Consider the following 12,887-nt stretch of genomic DNA (forward strand, 5'->3'; position numbering starts at 1 on the left):
TGGTAAGAGTTAATGTGGACATGCCGAATTTCCTTAGTTTCCACCCCAAAGAGGTGGAGTTTAAGTAACATCTTTAAAGAGGAGAGAGATCGCGAGGCAAAAAGATATATGGAGTGAATCCCAGAGTTGAGTCTAAACAGTTGAAGGCATAACCACCAATTGTAGGGGTGAGGGGGGGGGGGGGGGGGGGGGGGGGGGGGTGTTTTGCACAGGAGGCCGGAATTTGAGGAAAGCAGAGATACTAAAAGGTTTCAGGGCTGGGGAGAGAGTCTGGGAGCAGAGGGGACAATCTCAGAGTAATTTCAGTGCATTGGATAGTGAATCTGTGGAGTTCTTTACCGCAAAGGGCTGTAGAGGTTGGGTTGTTAGTACGTTCAAGACTGGGACAGACAGATTTTTAATCAGTGAGCGAATAAAGAGTTATGTGGATTCGGTGGGAAAGTGGAGTTGAGTATGCTAGTTTAGTCATGATCTTATTGAATGGTGATGCAGAATCGATGGGCCAAATGGCCTACTTCTGCTCCTAAATCTTATGGTCAAAATAGGGAATTACGATGGTGTGGACCGTGTGCCAGTGTAGGTCGGCAAGGACAGGAGTGATGGTTAAACAGGATTTGGAGCAAGTTAGGATCCAGGTGGCGGAATATTTTGAAGAGCTGAACTTTCTGGAGAGTGGAGGACGGGGTTGGGGAAGTGGAGTGGCGGCATTGGAATATAGCTGCTGACTAAAACACTTAGTCATCAGACCTCAAGTCCTTTCAATCTGAAATCTTATTGAAACAGCATGTTACTTATTGTTCCCAATTATCCGTTAATAAACATTTTGATGAGTTCCCTGAATGGGACAGATTGCTGAAACATCAAATAAATTGAACTGACTGCTGTGCAAATGTGAGCTGAATGCCATGCCAACTCAGCCCTGCTGTATAACGTTGGTTCAAGAAGCATTTGATCAGTAAATTGAGACTGCAACCCATTAACACTGAGGTCACTTCTTAAAGGGAAAGTGTCCAGAGAAAAGTAAAGAGATGCTATAATCTCATTGATAAGTTTGGGGAGGTGAAGCATTAGGGGCATCATCACCTTGCTGATGAAGTTCAGGAGATAAGACACTAAGAATTTATCCTTTAGCAGGCATTGTAGGGGACGGAGTTAGGGGGGGAGAAAGGAGATATTAGGAATGTAGCAATATGGGAACAGGAGTAAGTCATTCGGCCCATCAGACCTGTAATAATCCACAGGAGGCAGGAGTCCTGTCACCACACCAATATTTATTTCCAATAACTATATACAAGAGCAGCTCCAACAGTGCTGCTAGCATTCCAGTCAACTCAAGACTGAATCACAAAGCCTACACAGGTGCTTATATGGGCCCCCTCAATTAGCTATCATTGAGGGAGCTCATACTCCAATTGGCCAACCAATAATGCCAATTGGAGGTCATTACACCCCTCCCCCTCCAAGGTCCGAGGAATTCCTGCCAGCTGGCATTCCTCTGAGCTTCTTCCTGCTCCTCATGTCCGGGTCAGTCACCTCTGTGTCGTCCGCCGGGTCGTTCTCCGACGTGGGCGGGGTGTACCTTTATAGGTGCCCGTCTTTTTCTTGACGACCTCCTTGGAAGTTGTTCTTCCTCCTCCTCGGGGAGAGGTGTCATGGAGGCCTCGTCGAACGTGTCCATCTCCGACTCTGACGACTGGATGACTGGGTCTGGAGAAATTGCTCGGGGCTGGGGTGTGGGTATCTTTTCCATCTGCACTATCCCAGCTTGAGGCGGTCCTGCTTCGCCTGCCTCCAGGTGTGGTTCCGCTGCCCTTATTCGGTCTAGGTGTTTCTTCAGCACCTTACCTCCTACCGAAACTTCATAGGATATGGGCCCTGTTTGGGACTCTACCGTGCCCTTTGACCCACGTTGGTCCATTCCCATAATTCTTGACCCAAACCGGTGCCCCCACCTGGAAATGTCTCTGCTGCCGACTATTATCATGCCCCCTGCGTTGGGCCTCCTGTTGTTTCTCCACTTTCCCCGTTAAATTTGGGAAAAGGAGACTCAGCCTTGTTCGCAGCCGCCTTCCCATTAAGAGTTCAGCTGGCGGAATGCCCGTTGTGGAATGCGGTGTGGTCCTGTAATCAAACAGCCAGCGGGAGAGCTTTGTGTCCATTGACGCTGCCGGCTGCTTCTTGAGTCCCGCTTTTAGTGTCTGCACCGCTCTCTCTGCCAGGCCGTTGGACGCTGGATGGTAAGGGGCCGTTTTGATGTGGCGGACTCTGTTTTCTTTTAGGAATTTTCCAAATTCCCCACTTGTGAATGCCGTTCCGTTGTCCGACACCAGTACCTCCGGAAGTCCATGTATTGCAAACGAGGCCCTGAGCTTTTCGATTGTCGATGCTGTGCTATGCACGCGTGGGTTCGCATCCCATCCTCATCGCCACTGTAATAATCCACAGGAGGCAGGAGTCCTGTCACCACACCAATATTTATTTCCAATAACTATATACAAGAGCAGCTCCAACAGGGCTGCTAGCATTCCAGTCAACTCAAGACTGAATCACAAAGCCTACACAGGTGCTCATTGAGGGAGCTCATACTCCAATTGGCCAACCAATAATGCCAATTGGAGGTCATTACAAGACCTTTCTCTGCTATTCAGTTAGATCATGGATGATCTACCATCTCAGTATCACTCTCCGGGACTTTCCCCATCCCCCTTCTCTCTGCATCGCAAATCAGCCGCCCAACCAGAATTTTCTGGGTCCCCGCCCATCCCCCAATTATGGGGATGAACCGACCTGCCCCCCTCCTCTCAGAGACCCCTAAATAGGGGGATCCCCAACAGAGACCCCGTAAAGAGGGAGACCCCCCCCCCAGAGACCCCCTATATAGGGAGACCCCCGCAGAGACCCTGTTAGAGGTGAAAATATTCACACAAAGGCCTGTGTATAAGTAAAAAAAGCAATTCATTATATCAGAATTCTGGGAGAAAAGGCCTGAGGCTTCGCAGCCCATTGACAGCACCCTTTCTCACTTCAGCTAAGGCTCACACGGGTTAATATACAGATTCAAGGGGCGGACTTAGATGTATTCTTATTTACATACAATCAATCAACTCTATTTACGTCACACTTCATTACATGCAGTCAATCAATTTTCTTGGCATCCCAGTTATCACATATATGGTTAAAGTGGGTGTTGTCATACTTTCCCCTAACTTCATACAGAAGTCATTCAAAACTAACACAAGGATATGGCCTGTCTGCAGCTGTGGACCTTGCTAATGATACATTGCATTCCTTGTTCTGTGAAGCTGTTATCAGCGGCTGTTAAAATACTCCCTACACATAGCCACGCCTGGTTATCATGAGGTAGTTTACACAGTTTGTAACTTATTGTTCAGGAATGTGGCTAGTTTGGCCATTTTGTGTCTTCAGTATTTCTATCTTAGCTAACAGCCATTTTGTGTCCTTTCTGATATTAACAAGCAGTGTGTATACACTATCTATTTCTACAAATTGCTTCTTTTAAACAGGCATCTAAGCCAATGAGTACCTTCTGTCTCATCAGAACTATTCAAAAGTAATATAGGAGCACAAATGTAGTTACAGGGCCACCTATAATTGATATCATAGTCCAGGCCTGCTCCGCTATTCAATTAGATCATGGATGATCTACCATCTCAATATCACTTTTCAGGACTTTCCCCATCCCCCTTGATGGGAATAGTATCCAGAAATTTATTTCAGTCATGAATATGTTCGGCTATTGAGCTTCCACAGCCGTCTGAGGTCCAAAATTCCAAAGATTTATCACCCTCTCAGTGAACAAATTCCTCCTCCTCAGTCCAAATGGCTTTTCCCCTTTTTCTGAGACTGTGTCCCGTGGTTTTAGACTCCCCATCCGGGAGAAACATCTCCATCCACCCTGTGAGAATTTGCAATGTTTCATTGAGGTTACCCTCCCTTATTCTTTGAAACTCAAAGAAGTACAGACCCAGGGCGAAATTCTACATTTGGGAGACTTTGTTTCCCGCCGCAGGTGAGTTCCAACTGATTTGTGCTCCCAGATCAGGAAGCAATTCGTTAACCTTCGCCATGCAGTTTTATGCATGCCGAGGATTATGCGGGATTCCTGAGGGAATTCCGCTATCGGGCGGCCATTTTGAGCAGACGGCCCAATAGCGAGGTCCCACAGCTTCCTATCCCCCTTCTATCTGCATCGCAAATCAGCCGCCCAACCAGAATTTTCTGGGTCCCCGCCCATCCCCCAATTGTAGGGTTGAACCTATAGTGAGACCCTCCCAGATGCCCCTTATATGGAGAGACCCTCCCAGAGACCCCCTATATAGGGAAACCCCCGACAGAGACCCTCTAAATAGTGAGAACCCCTATATAGGTAGACCCCCGACAGGGACCATCTAATTAGTGAGACCCCCCAGAGACCCATTTTATAGGGAGACCCCCTACAGAGACCCCCCTAAATAGGGAGACCCCCCCCCCCTAGAAAAGAGACCCCTGTCAGGAAACCCCCAGAAAATAGAAACCTGTCACAAAGCCCCTTAGAAAGAAGACCCCTGTTTGGAAGTTTGAGAGCCGTCCAGACAGAGGCAGTTAAACAAATTACTGTTGTAACACTCACCTGGGCATACACCTGCTGGCTCTGACACAGGAAGCGGCACGTGGTGATTCCTGGAAAGTGATGGCAGTGACCTCAGATCCTTGAGCTGCAAACCATTCATTAATTTCCCTTAGTGGGCTGTGATTGACAGCTTCCACACTTAGACAGCTGCAGCCTTGCATCATTCACCTTCCTTCATGTTTGAGTAACTCTAGACTGCTTTCACCACAATGTTTACAAGCATCGACCACTTCAAAGAGAGCTAAGTGCATTCGGATCACCCCCCCCCCCCCCCCCCCCAACCCCCCTCATGCTTGAGTGAATTTGAAGTGTTCAGCTGGAAGTTAACAGCACTTAACTCTCTGTGAAGTGGTTGATGTTTGTAAACATTGTGGTTAGAGCACTTGAGAATTATACAAAAGACAATGCTGCCATCTCAAAGATTATTTGATATTCTGGTTGCAATGTACCATTGCTGAGGATTATGAGAATGTCAACTGAACAAGCATTCCTACCTGACTGGAAAACGGGACTGGAGCATTCAACAGGATCCCTCTGAGGACCAGCTGTAGTCCATAAAATGCAGAGGAAAAGCGGGGTGTTGTGCCCATCATCCTCCCGTCCTATGCCATCCTGCCAGTGGTGGGGAAGATGGCAGACAGTGTTCCGGCCCAACAACCAAATGAGCCAATTAAGCAGCCAATTAAGAACACCTTCCTGCTGCCTCTGGCATTGTATCAATGGCGGAGACCATGGGACCATAGGCCATTCAGCCCATCGAGTCTGCTCAGCCATTCAATCAGATCATGACTGATCTAATATGATAATCGTCAACTCTATTTCCCTGCCTTATCCCCTTACTGATTGAAAATCTGGCTTCTCAGCCTTGAACACAATAAGGACCCTACCTCTACAGCCATCTGCGGAAAGGAATTCCACCATCAACTGCTTCATCGATGTCCTTCCTTCCATCATAATGTCAGAAGTGGGGATGTTCACTGATGACTGCACAATGTTCAGCACCATTCGCGGCTCCGAAGACACTGAAGCAGTTCATGTCTAAATGCAGCAAGACCGGGACAATATCCAGGCTTGGGCTGACAAGTAGCAAGTAACATTTGCGCAATACAAGTGCCAGGCAATGGCCATCTCCAACAAGGGAGGATCTACCCATTGCCCCTTGACGTTCAATGGCATTGCCATCACTGAATCCCCCACAATCAACATCCTGGGGGTTACCATTGATCAGAAACTGAACTGGACTAGCCATATTAATACTGTGGCTACCAGGGCAGGTCACAGGCTAGGAACCCAGAAGGTGTGGGCTAACCAGAGCCTTGTATAGTTTTTGCAAGACTTCCCTATACATGGCAGCCTTCCAGCACACTTGGGAGTGAGGGGGGATCGATGGCTGCACCTGCGATAAAAGCATTGTCCCCCCCCCCCCCCCCCCCCCCCCCCACACCTCTCACTCGGGACCTGTCTGACTGACCCCGGTGAACCACGACCCTGCCTACCTGGTCGAGATGGCACACGTCGAACATTGGGCCTTGGTACTTCAGGTTCTGCCCCAAATCCCAGCAGCATGGCTGAGGCTCCTGACTCTCTGATTGACCACCAGCTCTTGGGGGAAGAACTATCTTCCTTAACAGGAATGACCGCGTTAGCTGCAGCCCAGGTCCTCCTGACCCCTGAAGCAGGGTCACTCGGAGGGATCCCCAACACCACTGAATTCCAGCCATTGTCACCATTCCACCAAAGGTGAGAAGTATAGGAGAATGAGGACATATTTAAGCCATTACTGATGATTCACTAGGACCAACAATTAAACTTCAATGATTATATTTCTGTTAGTTTCAAAGAGCTTAAAGAGTAGAGTTTTTTTTAATTGTAGATTCGAGGAACATTCATTGAACAAAGATAATCAAAGATTTGGGACGGTTTCTCCGACCCCCCGCCGGGTCGGAGAAACGCCGGGGGGGGGGGGGCGTTGTGAATCCAACCCCCACCGGCTGCCGAATTCTCCAATGCCGGGGATTTGGCGGGGGTGGGAATCGCGACGCGCCGGTCGAGGGCCATTGGCAGCGGCCCTCCAGGCGATTCTCCAGCCCACGATGGGCCGAGTGGCCGCCCATTTTTTTTGCCAGTCCCGCCAGCGTAAATTAGAGTAAGTCCTTACCGGCAGGACATGACGGCGCAGGCGGCCTCCGGGCTTCTTGGGGGGATGCGGGGGGATCTGGCCCTGGGAGGTGCCCCCACGGTGGTCTGGCCCACGATCAGGGCCCACCGATCCGCGGGCGGGCCTGTGCTGTGTGGGCACTCTATTATTCTGCACCAACGGCTGAGATGGTCCGCCATTGCCGGCACGGAAACTAAGCCCTCTGCGCATGCGCGGGGATGATGCCAGCACACGCTGGCGCCTCCGCGCATGCGCCAACCCGTGCCGGCCGGCGGTCGCCCTTCGGCGGCGGTTGGCGTGGCGACAAGCCCCTTCTCCGCTGGCCGGCGGGGTGCAAACCCCTCCGGGGCGGGCCTAGCCCCTGAAGGTGCGGAGGATTCCGCACCTTTGGGGCAGCCAGACGCCGGAGTGGTTTACGCCACTCCTTGGCGCAGGGACCCCTGCCCCGCCGGGTAGGGGAGAATCCTGCCCCAAAGGTATTGAAGGCTTAACCATCTACAATTCACTTCTTTATTACTCTCTATGTAAGGGCTGATTTTAATGTCAGGCAATGTGTCTCTGCATTCCAAAACCTTGCCAGAAGCATGAATTCATAAAATTGGTCTGTCATGCCTGAGTATTACTTGAGAGCACTCTCACTTCTGAGGCAAAGGATGTGTGTTTGAGCCACACTGTAGGAGCTGAGCATTTGAGCTAAATTGGGGGTAAGTGCAGGACAGTAATGAGGAAATGCAGAACTTTCAGAGGCTCTTTGGGTATCGTATCAATGAATCCTTGGCATTCCCTTGGACTGAAGAGCAGAGTTGTCCTGTTGGCTAACGTTTCGCCCCAAAATAACACCACAATGGATAGATTAATGGATAGTTATTCATTTCATTGCTGTTTGTGGCCCATGTTTGGGTGCACAACAACAGAAACCATTCAACTGCTCGGGTATGATGAAGACCATTGGAAGGAGGCTTGCGTGGAACATAAACACCAGCATGTTTCAGCTGGGCCAAATGGCCTGTTTCTGTGCTGTAAATTCGATGTAAATCTATGCACGTGAAGCACAAATGTAAATCTCTCTCCTCCTTTGTGTGCAGAGTTTGCAATAAATCAGTTTGTAATGACCGCCATGAATATTTTGCAAATAGTTTAAATTCTCTCTATTATTCCAATGCACAGAGCGGCTGAAAGCAGCACTGAGTCCGCACAAGGTGAAAACCAGCATTGGCAGCAAGGTATCGCTGTCCTGTGCTGTAACTGGTGCGGAGGAGTATGAAGTGCAGTGGTATCAGAACGGCGAGATCATCACTCCTGGCAACAATGTGAGAATCAGCGGAAACAACCTCGAGAGCTTGATGATAGACGGGTTGGCAAAGAGCGATGGAGGGGCCTACCAGTGCTTTGTAAGAAAAGGTCGAATGTCAGCACAGGACCTGGTGCAGGTTATACTTGAAGGTGAGTGTGACAGAAGCTGGCTGATGCTGGCCCTTTGGAAATGGGGTTTGGCGACAATCATTCTGCGCAAACCCGTGCCTCTGCAGAATTTGTGTGATATCCCAATTAGCATTACCAACTTCACCGGGCCTAATGGTTTGACTGGCATTACCACTTTATTTTCTCATACCTTTCCTCCTTTTAAAATTAGTTTCAATAGCCTGGCTGCTTTTCTTGTTGTCAAAGCAGATGAGTTTTGAATTGGTATTTAACCTCACCTACAGAAAAGGGTTTATGTATCTATATGACTATAGAAACTCAAATGGGTTGGCAGCATAAAACAAAGTGAGAGAGAATCGAGCGCCCATCTCCACGGAATAGATCATGGAGCAGATTATAAAATGGACGGCTGAGTCAATGAGATCTTTCAAACACAAAGACCGGAATATTGGAAGGATTCTCACTCCATCAGTGTTCAACTGGTGTTCGATTCCCATCGAAAGATAATGCAATTCCTCAAGCCAGGAATATTGGAGGACAGGCACAAGGGAATATGGAATAGATCCTCCACGCCTGAGGTGGAATTAGGTGATGGGAAACTCACCCTCTGGCTGGAATGCTGGCAAGAATCCTGTTGGGGAAAGCATGTCTAGTAAGTGCCAATCCAGTGGCCAGTGGCAGGTTTTCTCTGGGGTTGAGGACCCCAGGGGGAGTAGAGGGAGAGAACTGCCAGCTAATCAGATGCCAGCGTCTCTTCATTACAGATGGCGTCACAAAGGGAGCAGTGGTAGCAGCAAGGGATCCAGGCCACAGGTGAGTGAAGGTGAAGTGGGCAGTCATGGGGGGTAGGGGGTCGTGGAAGGTAGTGGGAGGGGGCCAGTGGAATCAGAAGAAAGGGCGGGGATTGATTAAGCTTTGAGTGGGCCCTGCCTCTTCCTGATGCCAGATTCCTCGATGAGGCACTGAATGCCGAGGGACTTCCTGGGAGCCTCCGAGCAAAAATGCCAGGATTTGCTTTTCATGTTTACTGAGAGGCGAATACCTGCCTGTTGCTCAGTTTATATCAATGGCGGCAGGATGAGGCCCTCACTTGAACGCTTAAGGGCCTCAATAGCTGTGGGGCAGGAAGGCTGTCCATTAACTTAATCGGGATGGAGACAGGGAGGCAGCAGATTTCCCACTCGGCACGCTCCCACCCTATTACCGCCACTCCCAAACTTGTGATCGGCATTAAATGTCACTTCGGGTCAATGACACCCTTCTGCAATACAGCCAATCCTAAGCCAAGACAAATCCATGATGTGGAGATGCCGGCGTTGGGCTGGGGTGAGCACAGTAAGAAGTCTTACAACACCAGGTTAAAGACCAACAGGTTTGTTTCAAACACGAGCTTTCGGAGCACTGCTCCTTCCTCAGGTGAATGGAGAGGTATGTTCCAGAAACATTTATATAGACAAAGTCAGAGATGCCAGACAATGCTTGGAATGCGAGCATTTGCGGGTAATCAAATCATTACAGATCCAGAGAGAGGGATAATCCCAGGTTAAAGAGGTGTGAATTGTCTCAAACCAGGACAGTTGGTAGGATTTTGCAAGTCCAGGCCCGATGGTGGGGGGTGGATGTAATGCAACATGAATCCAAGATCCCGGTTGAGGCCGCACTCATGCGTGCAGAACTTAGCTATAAGTTTTTGCTCGGCAATCCTATCTCTGCCTCCATCGTCTTTTGAGGAAGAGAGTTCCAAAGACGCACGAACCTCAGAGAAAATAATTCTCCCTCATCCGTCTTAAAGGGCTCCTTCCATTGGTAAAAAATGATCCGAATGAGGCAACACACTTTTATTGCAGCTGTATATGATTTTTAAAATTTAGTGTGGACACCCAAGGATTCACCCAAGTACTGAATTTGGCTGGACAAAGGCAGAGTGCAACACAGTGATTCACCTGTAGGATGTCTTCCTGTCTTGTACTATTTTGCTACAGGAGGCCTTGTAGCAGTGATAGCACCCCTACCACTGGACCAGAAGCTCTGAATTTGAGTCCAATGTCAGGACATGTTGGCCACGGAAAGAATGTTCAACGAGGTTCAACGGGCTGATAATTAACTCAGAGATCCTCCCACCACTTCTCCCAATATTCCCCAAGGGTGAATTAAATAATATCTGGGTGTTACGATACTCCAACAACAACTATTTTGCTCACGGCAGCTTAAGCAGGAATCTGGGGCAGGATTCCCCGTTTTAGCATCAGTGTGTTGACGCCGTTGTAAACAGCGGAGCGTTTTACGACTGCGTCATCTGGCCGCTTGGAGCAGTGATCCTGCGCCACACAGGGGGCCAGCAGGGCACTGGAACGTTTACGCAGCTCAGCTGCCGACATGGGTGCCAGCACGGGCAGCGTGGGTCCGCGCATGCATGCCACGGCCGGCACAGGTCCGCGCATGTGCGTGGGTTGCCTTCTCCTCAACGGCCGCCAGGCAACATGGCGGAGCCCTACAGGGGCCTGGCGCGGTGGAACATAGGCCCTCCCGGAATTAGCCCGCCCGCCGATCGGTTGCCCCCAATCGCGGGCTGGCCACCGTTGAGGCCCCCTCCAGAGTCGGATCTCTCCTCCCCCCCCCCCCCCCCCCCCCCCCCCCACACACCCACCACCAGGACAGCCCCCGCAGCCAGAACGCCAAGGTCGCGCCGGGTAGGACCACAGGCGAACAATGCCGGCAGAATTCGGCCGAACTCGGCGGACATTCGGCCCATCGAGCGCAGAGAATCGCCGGGGGGGGGGGGGGCGCGTTTAATTTCCCCAGACTGCGCCACGGAAACCATGCCAGCGCCATTGTCACCAATTCTCCAGTCGCCAGAGAATCGGCGGCCTGGCGTCAGAGTAGTGTCACGTGGTCCCCCCCCCCGGCGATTCTCCAATCCGGCATGGGATCGGAGAATCCCACCCCTGAACCGTTCCAATTAGATGAACAAATGTTATTAGTTCAGTTTCTTTTTTCCTCTGTTGATGCAATTGGAAATAATTAAATCAGCCAGTTATGACTTCCATTACCTGCAGATCAGTCCCCTCCCTAAAATTATTGGAATTAAAGCAAATTGATTGATAAGAACGGTCAAGCATCTCCGCCAAATCATGAGAGACCCAGACTTTCTGTATTAGAATTTACAGTGCAGAAGGAGACCATTCGGCCCATCGAGTCTGCACCGGCTCCTGGAAAGAGCACCCTACCCAAGGTTAACACCTCCACCCTATCCCCATAACCCAGTAACCCCACCCAACACTAAGGGCAATTTTGGACACTAAGGGCAATTTATCATGTCCAATCCACTTAACTTGCACATCTTTTGACTGTGGGAGGAAACCGGAGCACCCAGAGGAAACCCACGCACACACAGGGAGGATGTGCAGACTCCGCACAGACAGTGACCCAAGCCAGAATCGAACCTGGGACCCTGGAGCTGTGAAGCGATTGTGCTATCCACAATGCTACAGTGCTGCCCCTAACTTGTGGGCAACCAAAATGGAAGGCACCAAACACATCGAGAGACTTCGGCAGGAATGGGCAGAGGCAAAGTCTAGGCATCAGAGGGAATTTGCAAATCTCCAAACAACCCACCTACCTAACCCGTTAAGCACCACTTACTCAATGTGTGACAAAGTTTGCAGGTCGCAAAGTGGACAACCCATCAAAATGCAGTGGAAGCAAGTCATCCTCGATCCTGGAGGATTACCTAAGAATTATAGACTCCAATAACTTCCCTGTAACAGATTCCAGACTAACATGCCTGTAATCTCCTAGTTTCTCTCACTCACTTTTCTTAAGGAGCCACATTTGCAATTTTTCAATCTGAATGAGATATTCCCTGAATCAAGAGAATCTTGGAAGTCTATGGCTAAAGCAGCTGCAATTTTCTTTTACTTTCAAATCTAGGGGGGGGAAATCATCAGATCCAGGCAACGTTAGTCTTTCGTGCCTTTATTTTTAAATTTTTTTCTTTAACTTCATTGATTTCCATTCCTTAATTCTTTATCAATTTTCCTGGAACGTCAAATGTATTATCCTTCTCCTCTACTGTGAAAATTGTAAATCAATTCGTATCTTTCTTTTTTTTTATAAATTTAGATTACCCAATTATTTTTTCCAATTAAGGGGTAAGTGGCCAATCCACCTACTCTGCACATTTTTGGGTTGTGGGGGCGAAACCCATGCAGACACGGGGAGAATGTGCAAACTCCACACGGACAGTGACCCAGAGCCGGGTTTGAACCTGGGACCTCAGTGCCGTGAGGCAGCTGTGCTAACCACTAGGCCACCGTGCTGCCCATGAGTTGTGTCTCTTGATTATAGTTTTTCTGGTTATTGAAAACATAGAACATACAGTGCAGAAGGAGGCCATTCAGCCCTTCGAGTCTGTACCGACCACTTAAGCCCTCACTTCCACCCTACCTCTGTAACCCAATAACCCCTCCTAAACTGTTTGGACACTAAGGGACAATTTATCATGGCCAATCCACCTAACCTGCATGTCTTTGGACTGTGGGAGGAAACCGGAGCACCTGGAGGAAACCCACGCAGACAGGGGGAGAATGTGCAAACTCTGCACAGACAGTGACCCAGCGGGGAATCGAACCTGGGACCCTGGCGCTGTGAAGCCACAGTGCTAGCCACTTGTGCTAC

At 49.6% G+C, this 12,887-nt stretch overlaps 1 protein-coding gene across 2 annotated transcripts in view; it reads left to right on the plus strand.

Moving 5' to 3' along the window:
* LOC119968768 (Down syndrome cell adhesion molecule homolog) overlaps window positions 1–12,887 on the plus strand; it is a 658,909-nt gene that overhangs the window by 421,431 nt on the left and 224,591 nt on the right. For both annotated transcript variants that reach the window (XM_038801471.1, XM_038801472.1), the window contains exon 6: window positions 7,956–8,231. In XM_038801471.1, coding sequence (XP_038657399.1) covers window positions 7,956–8,231 — 276 coding nt within the window. The remainder of the gene's footprint in view (window positions 1–7,955; window positions 8,232–12,887) is intronic.

The sequence above is a fragment of the Scyliorhinus canicula genome, chromosome 7 (genome assembly GCF_902713615.1).
Source record: "Scyliorhinus canicula chromosome 7, sScyCan1.1, whole genome shotgun sequence".
Lineage (NCBI taxonomy): Eukaryota > Metazoa > Chordata > Chondrichthyes > Carcharhiniformes > Scyliorhinidae > Scyliorhinus > Scyliorhinus canicula.